The 15,217-nt window shown below is 50.3% G+C and overlaps 1 protein-coding gene across 1 annotated transcript in view; it reads right to left on the bottom strand.

The window, feature by feature from the left end:
- LOC134948212 (discoidin domain-containing receptor 2-like) overlaps positions 1–15,217 on the bottom strand; it is a 241,476-nt gene that overhangs the window by 40,165 nt on the left and 186,094 nt on the right. Inside the window, exons 3-4 of the mRNA XM_063936059.1 lie at positions 9,295–9,440; positions 8,433–8,535 (exon numbers count right to left, since the gene is read on the bottom strand). Coding sequence (XP_063792129.1) covers positions 8,433–8,535; positions 9,295–9,358 — 167 coding nt within the window. The 5' untranslated portion in view covers positions 9,359–9,440. The remainder of the gene's footprint in view (positions 1–8,432; positions 8,536–9,294; positions 9,441–15,217) is intronic.

The raw sequence follows: 15,217 nt of genomic DNA, 5'->3' as shown, positions 1-15,217 counted from the left end.
AGTCCCGTGAATGCTCCAATGCTCTGATTGGCCCAGGTGGGTCTGGTCCTGTGAATGCTCTAATGCTCTGATTGGCCCAGGTTGGTCTAGTCCTGTGAATGCCCTAATGCTCTGATTGGCCCAGGTGGGTATAGTCCTGTGAATGCTCTAATGCTCTGATTGTCCCAGGTTGGTCTAGTCCTGTGAATGTTCTAATGCTCTGATTGGCCCAGTTGGGTCTGGTCCTGTGTATGCCCTAATACTCTGATTAGCCCAGGTGTGTCTGGTCCTGTGAATGCCCTAATGCTCTGATTAGCCCAGGTGGGTCTAGTCCTGTGAATGCTCCAATGCTCTGATTGGCCCAGGTGGGTCTGGTCCTGTGAATGCTCTAATGCTCTGATTGGCCCAGGTTGGTCTAGTCCTGTGAATGCCCTAATGCTCTGATTGGCTCAGGTTGGACTAGTCCTGTGAATGCCCTAAAGGTCTGATTGGCCCAGTTTCGTCTAGTCCTGTGAATGTCCTAATGATCTGATTGGCCCAGTTAGGTCTGGTCCTGTGTATGCCCTAATGCTCTGATTGGCCCAGGAGGGTCTAGTCCTGTGAATACTCTAATGCTCTGATTGGCCCAGGTTGGTCTAGTCCTGTGAATGTTCTAATGCTCTGATTGGCCCAGTTGGGTCTGGTCCTGTGTATGCCCTAATACTCTGATTGGCCCAGGTGTGTCTGGTCCTGTGAATGCCCTAATGCTCTGATTAGCCCAGGTGTGTCTGGTCCTGTGAATGCTCTAGTGCTCTGATTGGCCCAGGTTGGTCTAGTCCTGTGAATGCACTAATGCTCTGATTGGCCCAGGTTGGTCTAGTCCTGTGAATGCACTAATGCTCTGATTGGCCCAGGTTGGTCTAGTCAAGTGAATGCCATAATGCTCTGATTGGCCCAGGTTGGTCTAGTCCTGTGAATGCCCTAATGCTCTGATTGGCCCAGGTGAGTCTAGTCCTGTGAATGTCCTAATGCTCTGATTGGCCCAGGTGGGTCTAGTCCTGTGAATGATCTAATGCTCTGATTGGCCCAGGTGGGTCTAGTCCTGTGAATGCCCTAATGCTCTGATTGGCCCAGGTGGGTCTTGTCCTGTGAATGCCCTAATGCTCTGATTGGCCCAGGTGGGTCTAGTTCTGTGAATGCTCTAATGGTTCTAGTCCTGTGAATGCCCTAATGCTCTGATTGGCCCAGGTTGGTATAGTCTGTGAATGCACTAATGCTCTAATTGGCCCAGGTTGGTCTAGTCCTGTGAATGTCCTAATGCTCTGATTGGCCCAGGTTGGTCTAGTCCTGTGAATGTCCTAATGCTCTGATTGACCCAGGTGGGTCTAGTCCTGTGAATGATCTAATGCTCTGATTGGCCCAGGTGGGTCTAGTCCTGTGAATGCCCTAATGCTCTGATTGGCCCAGGTGGGTCTAGTCCTGTGAATGCCCTAATGCTCTGATTAGCCCAGGTGGGTCTAGTCCTGTGAATGCCCTAATGCTCTGATTGGCCCAGGTGGGTCTGGTCCTGTGAATGCCCTAATGCTCTGATTGGCCCAGGTAGATCTGGTCCTGTGAATATCCTAATGCTCTGATTGGCCCAGGTGGGTCTGGTCCTATGGATGCCCTGATGCTCTGATTGGCCCAGGTGGGTCTGGTCCTGTGAATGCCCTAATGCTCTGATTAGCCCAGGTGGGTCTAGACCTGTGAATGCTCCAATGCTCTGATTGGCCCAGGTGGGTCTGGTCCTGTGAATGCTCTAATGCTCTGATTGGCCCAGGTTGGTCTAGTCCTGTGAATGCCCTAATGCTCTGATTGGCTCAGGTTGGACTAGTCCTGTGAATGCCCTAAAGGTCTGATTGGCCCAGTTTCGTCTAGTCCTGTGAATGTCCTAATGATCTGATTGGCCCAGTTGGGTCTGGTCCTGTGTATGCCCTAATGCTCTGATTGGCCCAGGTGGGTCTAGTCCTGTGAATACTCTAATGCTCTGATTGGCCCAGGTTGGTCTAGTCCTGTGAATGTTCTAATGCTCTGATTGGCCCAGTTGGGTCTGGTCCTGTGTATGCCCTAATACTCTGATTGGCCCAGGTGTGTCTGGTCCTGTGAATGCCCTAATGCTCTGATTAGCCCAGGTGTGTCTGGTCCTGTGAATGCTCTAGTGCTCTGATTGGCCCAGGTTGGTCTAGTCCTGTGAATGCACTGATGCTCTGATTGGCCCAGGTTGGTCTAGTCCTGTGAATGCACTAATGCTCTGATTGGCCCAGGTTGGTCTAGTCATGTGAATGCCCTAATGCTCTGATTGGCCCAGGTTGGTCTAGTCCTGTGAATGCCCTAATGCTCTGATTGGCCCAGGTGAGTCTAGTCCTGTGAATGTCCTAATGATCTGATTGGCCCAGGTGGGTCTAGTCCTGTGAATGCTCTAATGCTCTGATTGGCCCAGGTTGGTCTAATCCTGTGAATGTCCTAATGCTCTGATTGGCTCAGGTGGATCTAGTCCTGTGTATGCCCTAATGCTCTGATTGGACCAGGTGGGTCTAGTTCTGTGAATGCTCTAATAGGTCTAGTCCTGTGAATGTCCAAATGCTCTGATTGGCCCAGGTGGGTCTAGTCCTGTGAATGTCCAAATGCTCTGATTGGCCCAGGTGGAAATACTCAGACTGGCCTATTATTTAAGGCTTTGAGATATTCACATCATTGACAAAACCAAAAACATAACTGAGAATTACAGCAGGCGGTCTCACAACAATAAAAACAGGATTTTGATACCTACCGGTAAATCCTTTTCTCCTAGTCCGTAGAGGATGCTGGGGACGACATCAAGACCATGGGGTATAGACGGGATCCGCAGGAGACATGGGCACTCTAAAGACTTTTCATTGGGTGTGAACTGGCTCCTCCCTCTATGCCCCTCCTCCAGACCTCAGTTGTAGGAACTGTGCCCAGGGAGACTGACATTTCGAGGAAAAGATTTACTTAAATTAGTGGTGAGATATCTACCAACTCACACCCTCAACCATGCCGCACACATGGCATTCAACATAACACACGCCAACAGGCATGAACCAATTGCAGCAACATGCTGAAAACTAAGATAACACAACTTGTGTAACTCTAATAACTAAACTGCAGGCAAAGTACGCACTGGGACGGGCGCCCAGCATCCTCTACGGACTAGGAGAAAAGGATTTACCGGTAGGTATCAAAATCCTGTTTTCTCATACGTCCTAGAGGATGCTGGGGACGACATCAAGACCATGGGGTCTATACCAAAGCTCCAGTACGGGCAGGAGAGTGCGGATGACCCTGCAGCACCGATTGACCAAACTTTAGGTCCTCATCAGCCAAGGTGTCAAAAACTTGTAGAACTTAGCAAATGTGTTTGACCCTGACCAAGTAGCTGCTCGGCAAAGTTGCAATGCCGAGACCCCCCGGGCAGCCGCCCAGGATGAGCCCACCTTCCGAGTGGAGTGGGCCTTTACCGACGTCGGTAACGGCAATCCAGCCGTAGTATGAGCTTGCTGAATCGTATTTCTGATCCAACGTGCAATAGTCTGCTTAGAAGCAGGACACCCAATCTTGTTGTGAGCATACAGGACAAACAGAGCCTCTGTTTTCCGTATACGAGCTGTTCTAGCAACATAGATTTTCAAAGCTCTAACCACATCTAGAGCTTTTGACTCAGTGAGTGTGTCGGTAACAACTGGCACTACAATAGGTTGGTTCATGTAGAAAGATGACACCACCTTCGGAAGAAAATGTTGTCGAGTCCTCAACTCTGCCCTATCTTCATGGAAGATCAGGTAAGGGCTCGTCTTGCAGATGCCAAAGCCAAAAGCATCACCACTTTCCAAGTAAGAAACTTCAACTCTATCTTTTGTAGAGGCTCAAACCAATCCGATTGAAGGAACTGCAATACCACGTTAAGGTCCCATGGTGCCACTGCAGGCACGAATGGAGGCTGGATGTGAAGAACCCCTTTCACGAAGGTCTGAACCTCTGGAAGAGAGGCCAATTGTTTTTGGAAGAACACTGACAAGGCCGAAATCTGAACCTTGATTGATCCCAATCGGAGGCCCGCCTCCACACCATCCTGCAAAAAATTGAGGAAACGCCCTAAGTGAAACTCTTCCGTAGGAGCTTTCTTGAATTCACACCAAGACATATTTTCTCCAAATACGGTGGTAATGTTTCGACATTGCTCCCTTTCTGCCCTGAAAAATGGTGGGGATGACTTTCCATGGGAATACCCTTCCTGGCTAGGATATGGCGCTCAACAGCCATGCCGTTAAACGTAGCCGCGTTAAGTCTTAGTACACGCACGGCCCCTGCTGCAGCAGGTCCTCACGAGGAGGAAGAGGCAGAGGATCCTCTATGAGCAACTGCTGAAGATCTGGGTACCAAGCCCTCCTTGGCCAGTCTGGGGCAATGAAGATTACTCGAACCCTTGTTCTTCTTATGATCCTGAGTACCTTTGGGATCAGCGGAAGTGGAGGGAAGACATACACTGGTGGGAAAACCCACTGGGTCACTAGCGCATCCACTGCTACTGCTTGCGGGTCTCTCGACCTGGAACAGTATCTCTGAAGCTTCTTGTTGAGGCGAGACTCCATTATGTCTATTTGAGGAACTCCCCAAAGACTTGTCACCTCTGCGAAGACTTCCTGGTGAAGGCCCCACTCTCCTGGATGGAGAGGAAGTCTGCTTCCCAGTTGTCTACTCCCGGAATGAATATTGCCGACAGAGCTTGTAGATGTTTTTCTGCCCAGTGGAGGTTCTTTGTAGCCTCTGTCATTGCCGCTCTGCTTTTCGTTCCGCCCTGCCTGTTTATGTACGCGACTGCTGTTACATTGTCCGCCTGGATCTGTACGGGACGGTTTTGAAGAAGATGTACTGCTTGTTGAAGGCCGTTGTAAATGGCTCTTAGCTCCAGTAGGTTTATGTGAAGGCAGGCTTCCTGATGTGACCAACGTCCTTGGAAGTTTTCTCCCTGAGAGACTGCTCCCCAGCCTCGGAGACTCGCATCCGTGGTTACCAGGACCCAGTCTTGAATCCCAAACCTGCGTCCCTCTAGTAGGTGAGAGCTGTGTAACCACCACAGGAGCGAAATCCTGGTTTTTGACGACAGGATTATCTTTCGGTGCATGTGTAGGTGTGACCCGACCACTTGTCCAACAGGTCCCACTGGAATACTCTGGCATGGAACCTGCTAAATTGTATGGCCTCGTAGGCCGCCACCATCTTCCCCAACAACCGAATGCACTGATGGATCGACACACTTGATGGTTTCAATATCTGTTTTACCATCTTCTGGATTTCCAGAGCCTTTTCCACCGGGAGAAAAACTCTCTGAACTTCTGTGTCCAGAATCATCCCGAGGAAAGACAACCTTGTCGTCGGTTCCAATTGTGACTTTCGGTAATTTATGATCCACCCGTGTTGTTGGAGTATTGACAGAGAGAGTGATATGTTTTGTAACAACTGCTCCCTGGATCTCGCCTTTATCAGGAGATCATCCAGATAAGGAATTATATTGACTCCTTTTTGACGAAGGATGACCATCATCTCCGCCATCACATTGGTGAATACCCTCGGTGCGGTGGAGAGGCCAAAGGGTAACGTCTGGAATTGGTAATGGCAATCCTGAACCGCGAATCTCAGATAAGCCTGGTGAGGAGGATAAATGGGAACATGCAGGTAAGCATCCTTTATGTCCACTGACACCAAGTAGTCCCCCTCCTCCGGACTGGCAATCACCGCTCGAAGTGATTCCATCTTGAACTTGAACCTTTTCAGATAACAATTCAGATCCTTTAGATTTAGGATCGGTCTGACCGAGCCGTCCGGCTTCGGAACAACAAAGAGGCTTGAATAAAACCCCCGCCCTTGTTGTGACAACGGTACCAGGACTATGACCTGGTCTTGACATAACTTTTGGATTGCCGCTGTTACTGCTACTCTTTCTGGCGGAGAAACTGGCAAGGTCGATTTGAAAAATCGGCATGGGGGAACGTCTTGAAACTCCAGTTTGTATCCCTGGGATATTATTTGCAATACCCAGGGATCCAGGCCAGACAGAATCCAACCTTGGCTGAAAAGTTTGAGACGTGCCCCCACCCGAGCGGCCTCCCGCAAGGGAGCTCCAGCGTCATGCTGAGGATTTTGCAGAAGTAGGGGTAGACTTCTGCTCTTGGGAACCTGGAGCCGCTGTGGGCTTCTTTCCCCTTCCCCTACCTGCAAAGAAGGGGGAACCGCTCGTCTTTTTGTATTTATTGGGCCGAAAGGACTGCATTTGCGGGTGATAGGTCTTTTTTGCCGGCGCAGGCGCAGAGGGCAAAAATGTCGACTTACCTGCGGTAGCCACCGAGACTAACGCATCCAGGCCGTTGCCAAATAAGGCCTCACCTTTATATGGGAGCGCCTCCATGTTTCTTTTGGAATCTGCATCCGCGTTCCACTGGCGAATCCACAGCGCCCGCCTAGCCGATACTGCCATGGTAGCGGCTTGTGAACTCAAGAGTCCAATATCCTTCATTGCTTCCAGCATGTAGGCGGCAGCGTCCTTGATATTCCCTAACTTAAGGAGTATCTCATCTTTATCAATCGTGTCAATTTCTGTTGACACGCTTTCTGACCATTTTTCAATAGCGCGGCTCACCCATGCGCAGGCAATAGTGGGCCTGAGCAGTGTACCATTGGTAACATAAATGGATTTCAATGTCGTTTCCATTTTGCGGTCTGCCGGCTCTTTAAGAGAAGCCGTGCCAGGAGCAGGGAGAACTACCTTCTTTGTCAACCTGGAAAGCGCACTGTCTAACACAGGGGGTGACTCCCATTTTTTCCTGTCCTCAGCTGGGAAAGGGTAAGCTATCTGAATCCTTTTGGGAATACGAAATTTCTTATCTGGATTCACCCACATCCCTTCAAACAGAGCATTTAGTTCATGTGAAGGAGGGAACGTGACTTTGGATTTCTTTTCCTTACATAAATAAGCCTTCTCCTGAGGTACAGGAGTGCTTTCTGTAACCTCCAACACGTCCCTTATAGCTACAATCATATATTGTATACTTTTTGGCAATTTATGATCTATCTCTCTGGAGTCACTATCGTCGACACAAGAATCAGAGTCCATGTCGGTATCAGCGTTTACAACATTCGCAAACGGTCTCTTATGTGACCCAGGGGGGCCGCCCGCATAAGGAATAACAGCATCCTGAAAAATCACATCTTGCACAGATTTTCTCCAGCATGCAGCCTTAGATTCAGACTTATCTAATCTTCGGTTAATCAGATGCATACTGTCACGTATCTCTTTCACCCATGCAGGCTCTTGGTGTGCCGGTAGCGCCACCACATTACAACTCTGTGTCCCTAAAATGGCTTCCTCCGGGGAGGAACTCCCTGCCTCAGACATGCCTCACACGTGTACAGCACACTCACAGACACACTGGGACTTATTTGGGGACAGACCCACAGTAAAATCTGTCAGAGGGATACAGGATAGGAGCAGCCAGTTCACAATCCCAGCGCTTTTAAACATTAATTCACACTATTAAAATGCACCACAATCGCTTTGTGCCCCCCCTTAATAGCACCCTGTACTTGTCAAAAGTGGAGGAGAGGACCAGCGTGTTCTCTGCAGCCTGAGGAGAGAGAGAAAATGGCGCTGAGCAGTGTGCTGGCTGCCTGAGGAAGAGGCTCCGCCCCCGCAATGGTGCTTCCTTACACTCAGTATCTATCATACTAATTATACTGGCGTGGGGTAGGGCTGTGCCAGTGGCATCTTATGCCCCCTTTTAGCCAGTTTGAGGTATATTTCTTGCTGCCCAGGGCGCTTCCCCCCCGCGCCCTGCACCCTGCAGTGCCTGTGTGTGTGGGCAGCAATGGCGCGCTGCGCTCCCGCCAGCCACACCGCACCTCAGTCGTCACTTACTTGATAGAAGATCATTCTTCTCATACTCACCTGTCTTCTGACTTCTGGGTCTGCGAGGGGGGTGACGGCGTGCTGTGGGAGTGAGCATCTAGACACGGCTAGCGTTCAGTACCCTTCAAGAGCTAATGGTGTCCTGTCAGCCAGAAGCAGAGCCATGAAACTCTGAGGAAGTTGGTTCTGCTTCTGCCCCCTCAGTCCCACGAAGCAGGGAGTCCGATGCCAGCAGATCTCCCTGAAAATAAAAAAACCTAACATAAGTCTTTTCAGAGAAACTCAGTAGAGCTCTTCAGAGTGCATCCAGTCTGCCTGGGCACATTTCTAAAACTGAGGTCTGGAGGAGGGGCATAGAGGGAGGAGCCAGTTCACACCCAAAGAAAAGTCTTTAGAGTGCCCATGTCTCCAGCGGATCCCGTCTATACCCCATGGTCTTGATGTCGTCCCCAGCATCCTCTAGGACGTATGAGAAATATATACACAATAAATATGTGTAAAGTTTATTTCATACCTTGCATACTGGGGCCCCGTTGAGTCATACCATTGGCTGGAAGCAGTGATGTCTTCATCACGTATCGTCTTGTCATGCATCCCCAGGGCATAGCGACATAGTGCTAAAGGCAGAAAAGAAAGGAGACGTCACAGGGGGCATCACCACACCAGCCCCCCGTCATTTGTATACATATTTCTGTCATCTCTATACAACGCCTGTAATAAATATCTTGTGTAGTATTATAATGACCACACGGAATCAATGCAGATCCTAGATTATTGCGTTCCTGGCTTAATGGTCCTCTTGTGTGGTATAAGTCTTACTGTGCACCTGCCAACATTCCTTATTGGGCAACTGGGATCATAGAGGTCATATCCCGGTCCATCCAATCACATCCCAGTTCTCCCAAACTGAGCAAGAGGACAGACCTTCTCTGACTGCTAGAATTAAGACTGCTCCATGGAAACAAGGACCGTTAATCCGGGATTCCAAAGTGGGACTTGCAGATCTTTATAATACTAAGGTGCATCAATGGTCAACTCATAACTAGAAGGAAAAGTCCACCATTTATGTGCATTATATGAAATAAAACTCTATATCGGCCTCTTACGCTCAACTGTTCTGCAGAAAGCGGTTGGCTCTGCATCCGAAATCTGCCCAAGGCTGGGACAGGAGTCAAACCTCTCGGGCAGACAAAGACATCCTGTGGTTCTCCAACTGTTGTAGAGCTACACTTCCCAGGGGGCAGGCTGGGATTTGTAGTCCAGCTACAGCTGCGGTGCCACAGGATTCATCCCCTGCTATAGAGGAACAGGCGAAGTGTTTCCATACAGTAACAGACTGTTCCATGGGTGTCATACACCCCAGGCAGAGTTCTCACCGGGGATAACCTCTGTGGTGGAGCGTCCAGTCAGAAGCGTCAGCAGCAGGAGGCAGAGATACATCCTGCGGAGCCCGGGGGTATACAGGCTCCGCCGGCTTTCCAGTTCTAGTCTTCTCAGCCGTGGACTCCACTCAGCTACATTTCTGTAATGAGAGAGGGGGAAGTTATTAGCACACAGATCTAGCGGTCGCCTATGACCAGTCAGAAACACAGACTATGAGCCAGACACAACATTCGCTGCCTTAGTGTTCATTCTAGCACCCTGCACCTTTCAAAATCCATGCAGTTCTTCTTTCCTGCCTGAGGTGTCGCTCTCTGCTCTGGTGCTTCTTAGCAGACTTTGGTCTGTATTTCAGTGCTGAGATACAGACCAGAGTGAAGCACCAGAGCAGAGAGTGACACCCCAGGCAGGAAAGAAGAACTGCATGGATTTTGAAAGGTGCAGGGTGCTAGAATGAACACTACTGCCTGAAAGCCGCTGACCATATAGCCGCATGCAGCAGATTTTACCAGGCTAAGAGATTAAAGGACCGATGTCTCTGTGTACGTTTTACTTTTGAAACTCACCCTGTTCATTAGGCGGGGAAACCTTGAACCATTTGGTTCAAGAACAGCGCACCTGGTTCTGGGCTGTACGCAAAGTGGCCGCATGCGCAGATGGCCACGGCAGCCATATTTACTACCATATGCTAATGCGAGTGTCTGTACAGCTTCGTTTGCACAAGCCCTCTGTCCTTTCCGTTCACAGGCACAAACGTCATAAGTAGACTTACACTCAGGGCTGTAACTAGGGGTGGCAAACGGGGCCAGGGCTGACCCAACGGCTCTTGGTTCTGGCTAGCAGTGTGCCTGTATCGCTGCTGCGGTCCCGCATGGAGCGTCATTTGGACGCTGCAGTCTGTACAGACACTTTGGCCCTCATTCCGAGCTGATCGCTTCGTGAGCTACTTTTAGCAGCCGTGCAAACGCATAGTCGGCGCCCACGGGGGAGTGTACTTTCGCTTTGCAGGAGTGTGAACGCCTGTGCAGCAGAGCGCCTGCAAACACATTTTGTGCAGAACAAGACCAGCCCTGTAGTTACTTATTCTGTGCGATGATTGCCGCGACGAGTGACACGGTAATGACGTCAGATACCCGCCCAGCAAACACCCGGCTACGCCTGTATTTTTCCAAACACTCCCAAAAAACGGTCAGTTGACACCCAGAAACTCCCACTTCTTGTCAATCTCCTTGCATCCGCCAGTGCGACTGAAAGCGTCGCTAGAACCTGTGCAAAACCACCATGCTCTTTGAACCTGTACACTGCGCGTGCGCATTGCGGCGCATGCGCCGATTTGCAGTTTTTTAAAATGATCGCTACGCAGCGAACAACGGCAGCTAGCGATCAACTCGGAATGAGGGCCTTAGTGCCCTTCCCAGTGCTGGCGCCCTGCCCCCCCCCCACCCCCCACGCCCCTCTACGCGACGTCATGACTTCATGCACTCAGGTGGCAGGGCCGGCACAGGGCACATTGCCATCCTGTTATACCGCTGCTTGCACTTAAGGGTCCAAAACAGGTCAATAGATACTGTTAAAATTCCTAGATGCGTCCGCTTTTGGACTCAAATTACAAGCGCTCAATTACACCATAACAATGACGTCACATATATCTCTTTCTCACAAGGCTACTCCACTCCAATCATTTTGCCAGGAGATTGTTCCACTAGAGCAGAGGTGGCCAACCAGTCAGTGACAAAGAGCCAAAAAACCTTGTTAGGTACGTCAAGGAGCCGACATCAAGCCGAAGGCGCACATGCAAAAATGGAATGTGGCCTTGTGCCTGCTAGACCACGCCCCTGGTATAAAATACATTGAAAAAGCTAGAACGACATAAAATAAAAAAAATTAAGGTCAGATCCATTGAAAAAGCCACTTTCACATAAAATAATTGAAAAATCCAGATTCACATAATAAACTTAAGTCCCCCCATGTGTCACTCCAGCCAGTTCCCCATGTGACACTCCTGCCAGCACCCCCCATGTCACTCCAGCCAGCTCTCCCATGTGTCACTCCTGCTATCACCCTTCTATGTCACTCCAGCCAGCTTTCCCATGTGTCACTACTTCCAGCAATTTCCTTCATCACTCCAGTCAGCTCCTCCATGTGTCACTCCTGCCAGGACCCTTCTGTGTCACTCCAGACAGCTCCGCCTTCTGTCACTAGCCCACCCTCATGTGTCACTAAAGTTCCCCCACCAAGTCGTGCCATTGCTGCAGCCCCTAATATGTTCTCTGTTTGCCAGTGGGTGTCTCACCTCTAGTATCTGGCTCCTTCAATTTTCAGTCCCTGTAGTCCTGCTGCATGTCTGGCTGGAGTGTAGCAGTTTCTGTATCTGTTGTGGTCACATGATTTAGAGTGTTGGGAGCCACATTTAAATAAAGAAAGAGCCTCATGCGGCTCAAGAGCCACTGGTTGGCCACCGCTGCACTAGAGGAATAGAAGATAAGCAATGGCACCTTAGCTCAACAGCCTATGACCAACAATTATTTTTATTTATTACCAGTTATTTATATAGCGCACAAACATTCCGCATCACTGTACAGAGAATATTTGCCCATTCACATCAGTCCCTGCCCCAGAGGAGCTTACAATCTAGATTCCCTATCACATGTACACACAGACGCATTCACTACATACTTGCCTACTCTCCCGGAATGGCCGGGAGGCTCCCGAAAATCGGGTGACCCTCCCGGCCCTCCGGAAGAGCAGGCAAGTCTCCCGATTCGTGGGGACCCCCCTGCCCGTCCGCCCACTTAGTGTGTAAAGTGGGCGGTCCGGGCAGTTGATGACGCGATTCTTGCTGAATCGCGTCATCATAGCCACGCCCCCTGCAGTGTAATGCCGGTGATCGCGGCATTACAGAGCGGGGGGCGTGGCTTAAAAGAGGCATCGCCATGACCCCGCCCTTTCTCTACCCCCTCCACGACGTCACAGCCTCCCCTGCCCGCCCTCTGAGCTGACCTGGCTGCTCTCTCCCGCAGAGAGCAGCCAAAATGTAGGTAAGTCTGATTCACTAGGGTTAATTTTTGTTGGGAGCCAATTAACTTACCAGTATATTTTTGGAGTGTGGGAGGAAACCGGAGTACCCGGAGGAAACCCACGCAAGTACGGGGAGAATATACAAACTCCACACAGTTAGAGCCATGGTAGGAGTCGAACCCATGACCTCAATGCTGTGAGACAATAGTGCTAACCACTACACCATCCGTGCTGCCCAATACAACTTCAAGAATACTTTAATTCACCCAGCACCAAAAATACATTATTAGCCCAATACAAAGGGAAAATAACAAAATAAAGCAGCAGATTCTCATGAGCATGTTATCAGAAGTACAGAAAAATGTACCAGAAACGCCACCATCTTCATTGTTGTAGCTCCTCCCTAAGATCAGCGGCATTCTATGCAAATGGGGGGGTAGACAGACTGAGAAAGCATAATATAAGCCTGTAGAGAAATATGACCACTGTGTCTTTAGGGATCTCAATAAAACATTATTGGGGCACAAATTCTCTTTTGGGGGTTTATTTACTAAAGTTCCGATTTTGTCCGTTTTTTTTTTTTCTAAGGGGCAACACGGGAATTTACGAAGTGCAAATCTCGGCAGTGTTGGGGCTATTCGTAATGGTTTTGACGGCAAAGTTCAGAAATACGAATGAATAGACCATTGGTCAAACGCGTCTGTTTGTTCATATAACACGGGAATTTACTATTCATTCGTATTTGGGTGTTTGTCTCTGAATGCTCAATTGCGGTTGTATTTTTTTGCGATTCGGTAAAATAGACCTGCTTTTTCCTGGCGAGTTTGGATAATCATGCACGGATCAGTGAGATCTGTGCATGGTTATCTATGGGAAAGGGTCTGTTTAGTGTAAAAATGTAAAAAAAAATTTGCGTAGCGTCCCCCCTCCTAAGCATAACCAGCCTCGGGCTCTTTGAGCCGGTCCTGGTTGTAAAAATACAGGGGGAAAAACTGACTGTGGTTCCCCCATATTTAAACAACCAGCATCGGGCTCTGCGCCTGGTCCTGGTGCAAAAAATACGGGGGGACAAAAAACGTAGGGGTCCCCCGTATTTTTACCACCAGCGCCGGCTCCACTAGTCAGAGAGATAATGCCACAGCCGGGGGACACTTTTATATTGGTCCCGGCGGCCCTGGCATTAAATCCCCAACTAGTCACCCCTGGCCGGGGTACCCTGGAGGAGTGGGGACCCCTTAAATCAAGGGGTCCCCCCCTCCAGTCACCCAAGGACCAGGGGAGAAGCCCGAGGCTGTCCCCCCCCATCCGTGGGTGGTGGATGGGAGGCTGATAGCCTTTTATGTAAAAAAAGAATATTGTTTTTGTAGCAGAACTACAAGTCCCAGCAAGCCTCCCCCGCAAGCTGGTACTTTGAGAACCACAAGTACCAGCATGCAGGGAAAAAACGGGCCTGCTGATACCTGTAGTTCTACTACAAATAAATACCCAAATAAAAACAAAACACAGACACCGTGAAAGTAAAAGGTTAATGCACATACATGCACACTTACATACACACATACTTACCTATGTTGACACGAAGCACTCGGTCCTCTTCTCCAGTAGAATCCAGGGGTACCTGTAAATAAAATTATACTTACAAAGAATCCGGTGTAGATTGGTCCTCTTCTTAAGAGTTATAATCCAGGACCTTGGCAAAAAACAAAACGCTCACCCGACCCACGAACTGAAAGGGGATCCATGTCGGGAACCCCCGTGACTCATGTCAAAGAGGGTCCCTTCAGCCAATCAGGGAGCGCCACGTCATGCGCTCCTGCACTGTCAGTCAGGCGGAGCACTGTGGATACAATGTAGCGTAGCGGCACTACATTATATCCAATGGTGGGAACTTTGCAGTCTGCGTTAGACCGCGAGGTTAAGTGGGGTCACTCTTGTGGGTGGCCCCACTTAACCTTGAATTAAGAAGTCCCCACTCCTCCAGGGTACCCTGGCCAGGGGTGACTAGTTGGGGATTTAATGCCAGGGCCGCCGGGACCAATATAAAAGTGTCCCCCGGCTGTGGCATTATCTCTCTGACTAGTGGAGCCCGGTGCTGGTGGTAAAAAATACGGGGGACCCAGAGCCGGCGCTACCCGCTCAGCAAGGGTATGCAATGCAGGGAGGCGCTGAGGTGAAGAGGCGCTCTCCCTGCTCTGCTACCCTGCTGCTGCCGGCAGCCGCTGTGCCTGTCAGACTGGATGACAGGTAGCGGCGCTGGCAGCGGGTAGCGCGGCTCCCTCCCCCTCCTCCTCCAGAGTGAGACTGCAGCAGGCAGCGCGCACTGTGCATACTCACCCCTCTCACAGCTGCGCTGCCGCCGCTCCGAATTGTATTTGGGGCGTGACCTAATCGCGGGAGGCGTAGCCATGCCCCCTTATGGAAAACGTAAAAACAAAGAGATCTTTATAGTGCCTGATGATCCCTGTGCCCCCAGCCCTCAGCCCCTCAGCCAGGGTCATTTCGGTGTGGGAGGGTGATTAGTGTGATCACTCCCTCCCCCACCCCCCACCTCCCCCACCTGTACAGGAACAGGCAGAGGCTCAGCATTAGCAGCATGTGCTGTGCTCCCAGGATGAGAGCCTTATGCAGCTCAGTGCTGCCTAGTAAAGAGGGATGGTGGTGGGAGTGCTGCAGACCAGGCTAAGTCCCAGGCCCGGGTAATTAGCACCCGCTCCCTCCAAATCCCCCCCCCCTCCCCTCGGCATCACTACCGACATCCTACAGCCGTTGCTGCTGAAGTAACAGAGCCTGCAAGAAACCGGAGGCAGAGAAGGAAGAGGAGGAGCAGCGCCTGAGCTGGGACCTCCTGCAGGTAACGGGGCTGCACTGTGGAGGGAATGAGGGCTGTACCTGGCATAGGGG

This window comes from Pseudophryne corroboree, chromosome 8, assembly GCF_028390025.1.
Source record: "Pseudophryne corroboree isolate aPseCor3 chromosome 8, aPseCor3.hap2, whole genome shotgun sequence".
NCBI lineage: Eukaryota > Metazoa > Chordata > Amphibia > Anura > Myobatrachidae > Pseudophryne > Pseudophryne corroboree.
This window is presented reverse-complemented; position numbering and strand designations above follow the sequence as displayed.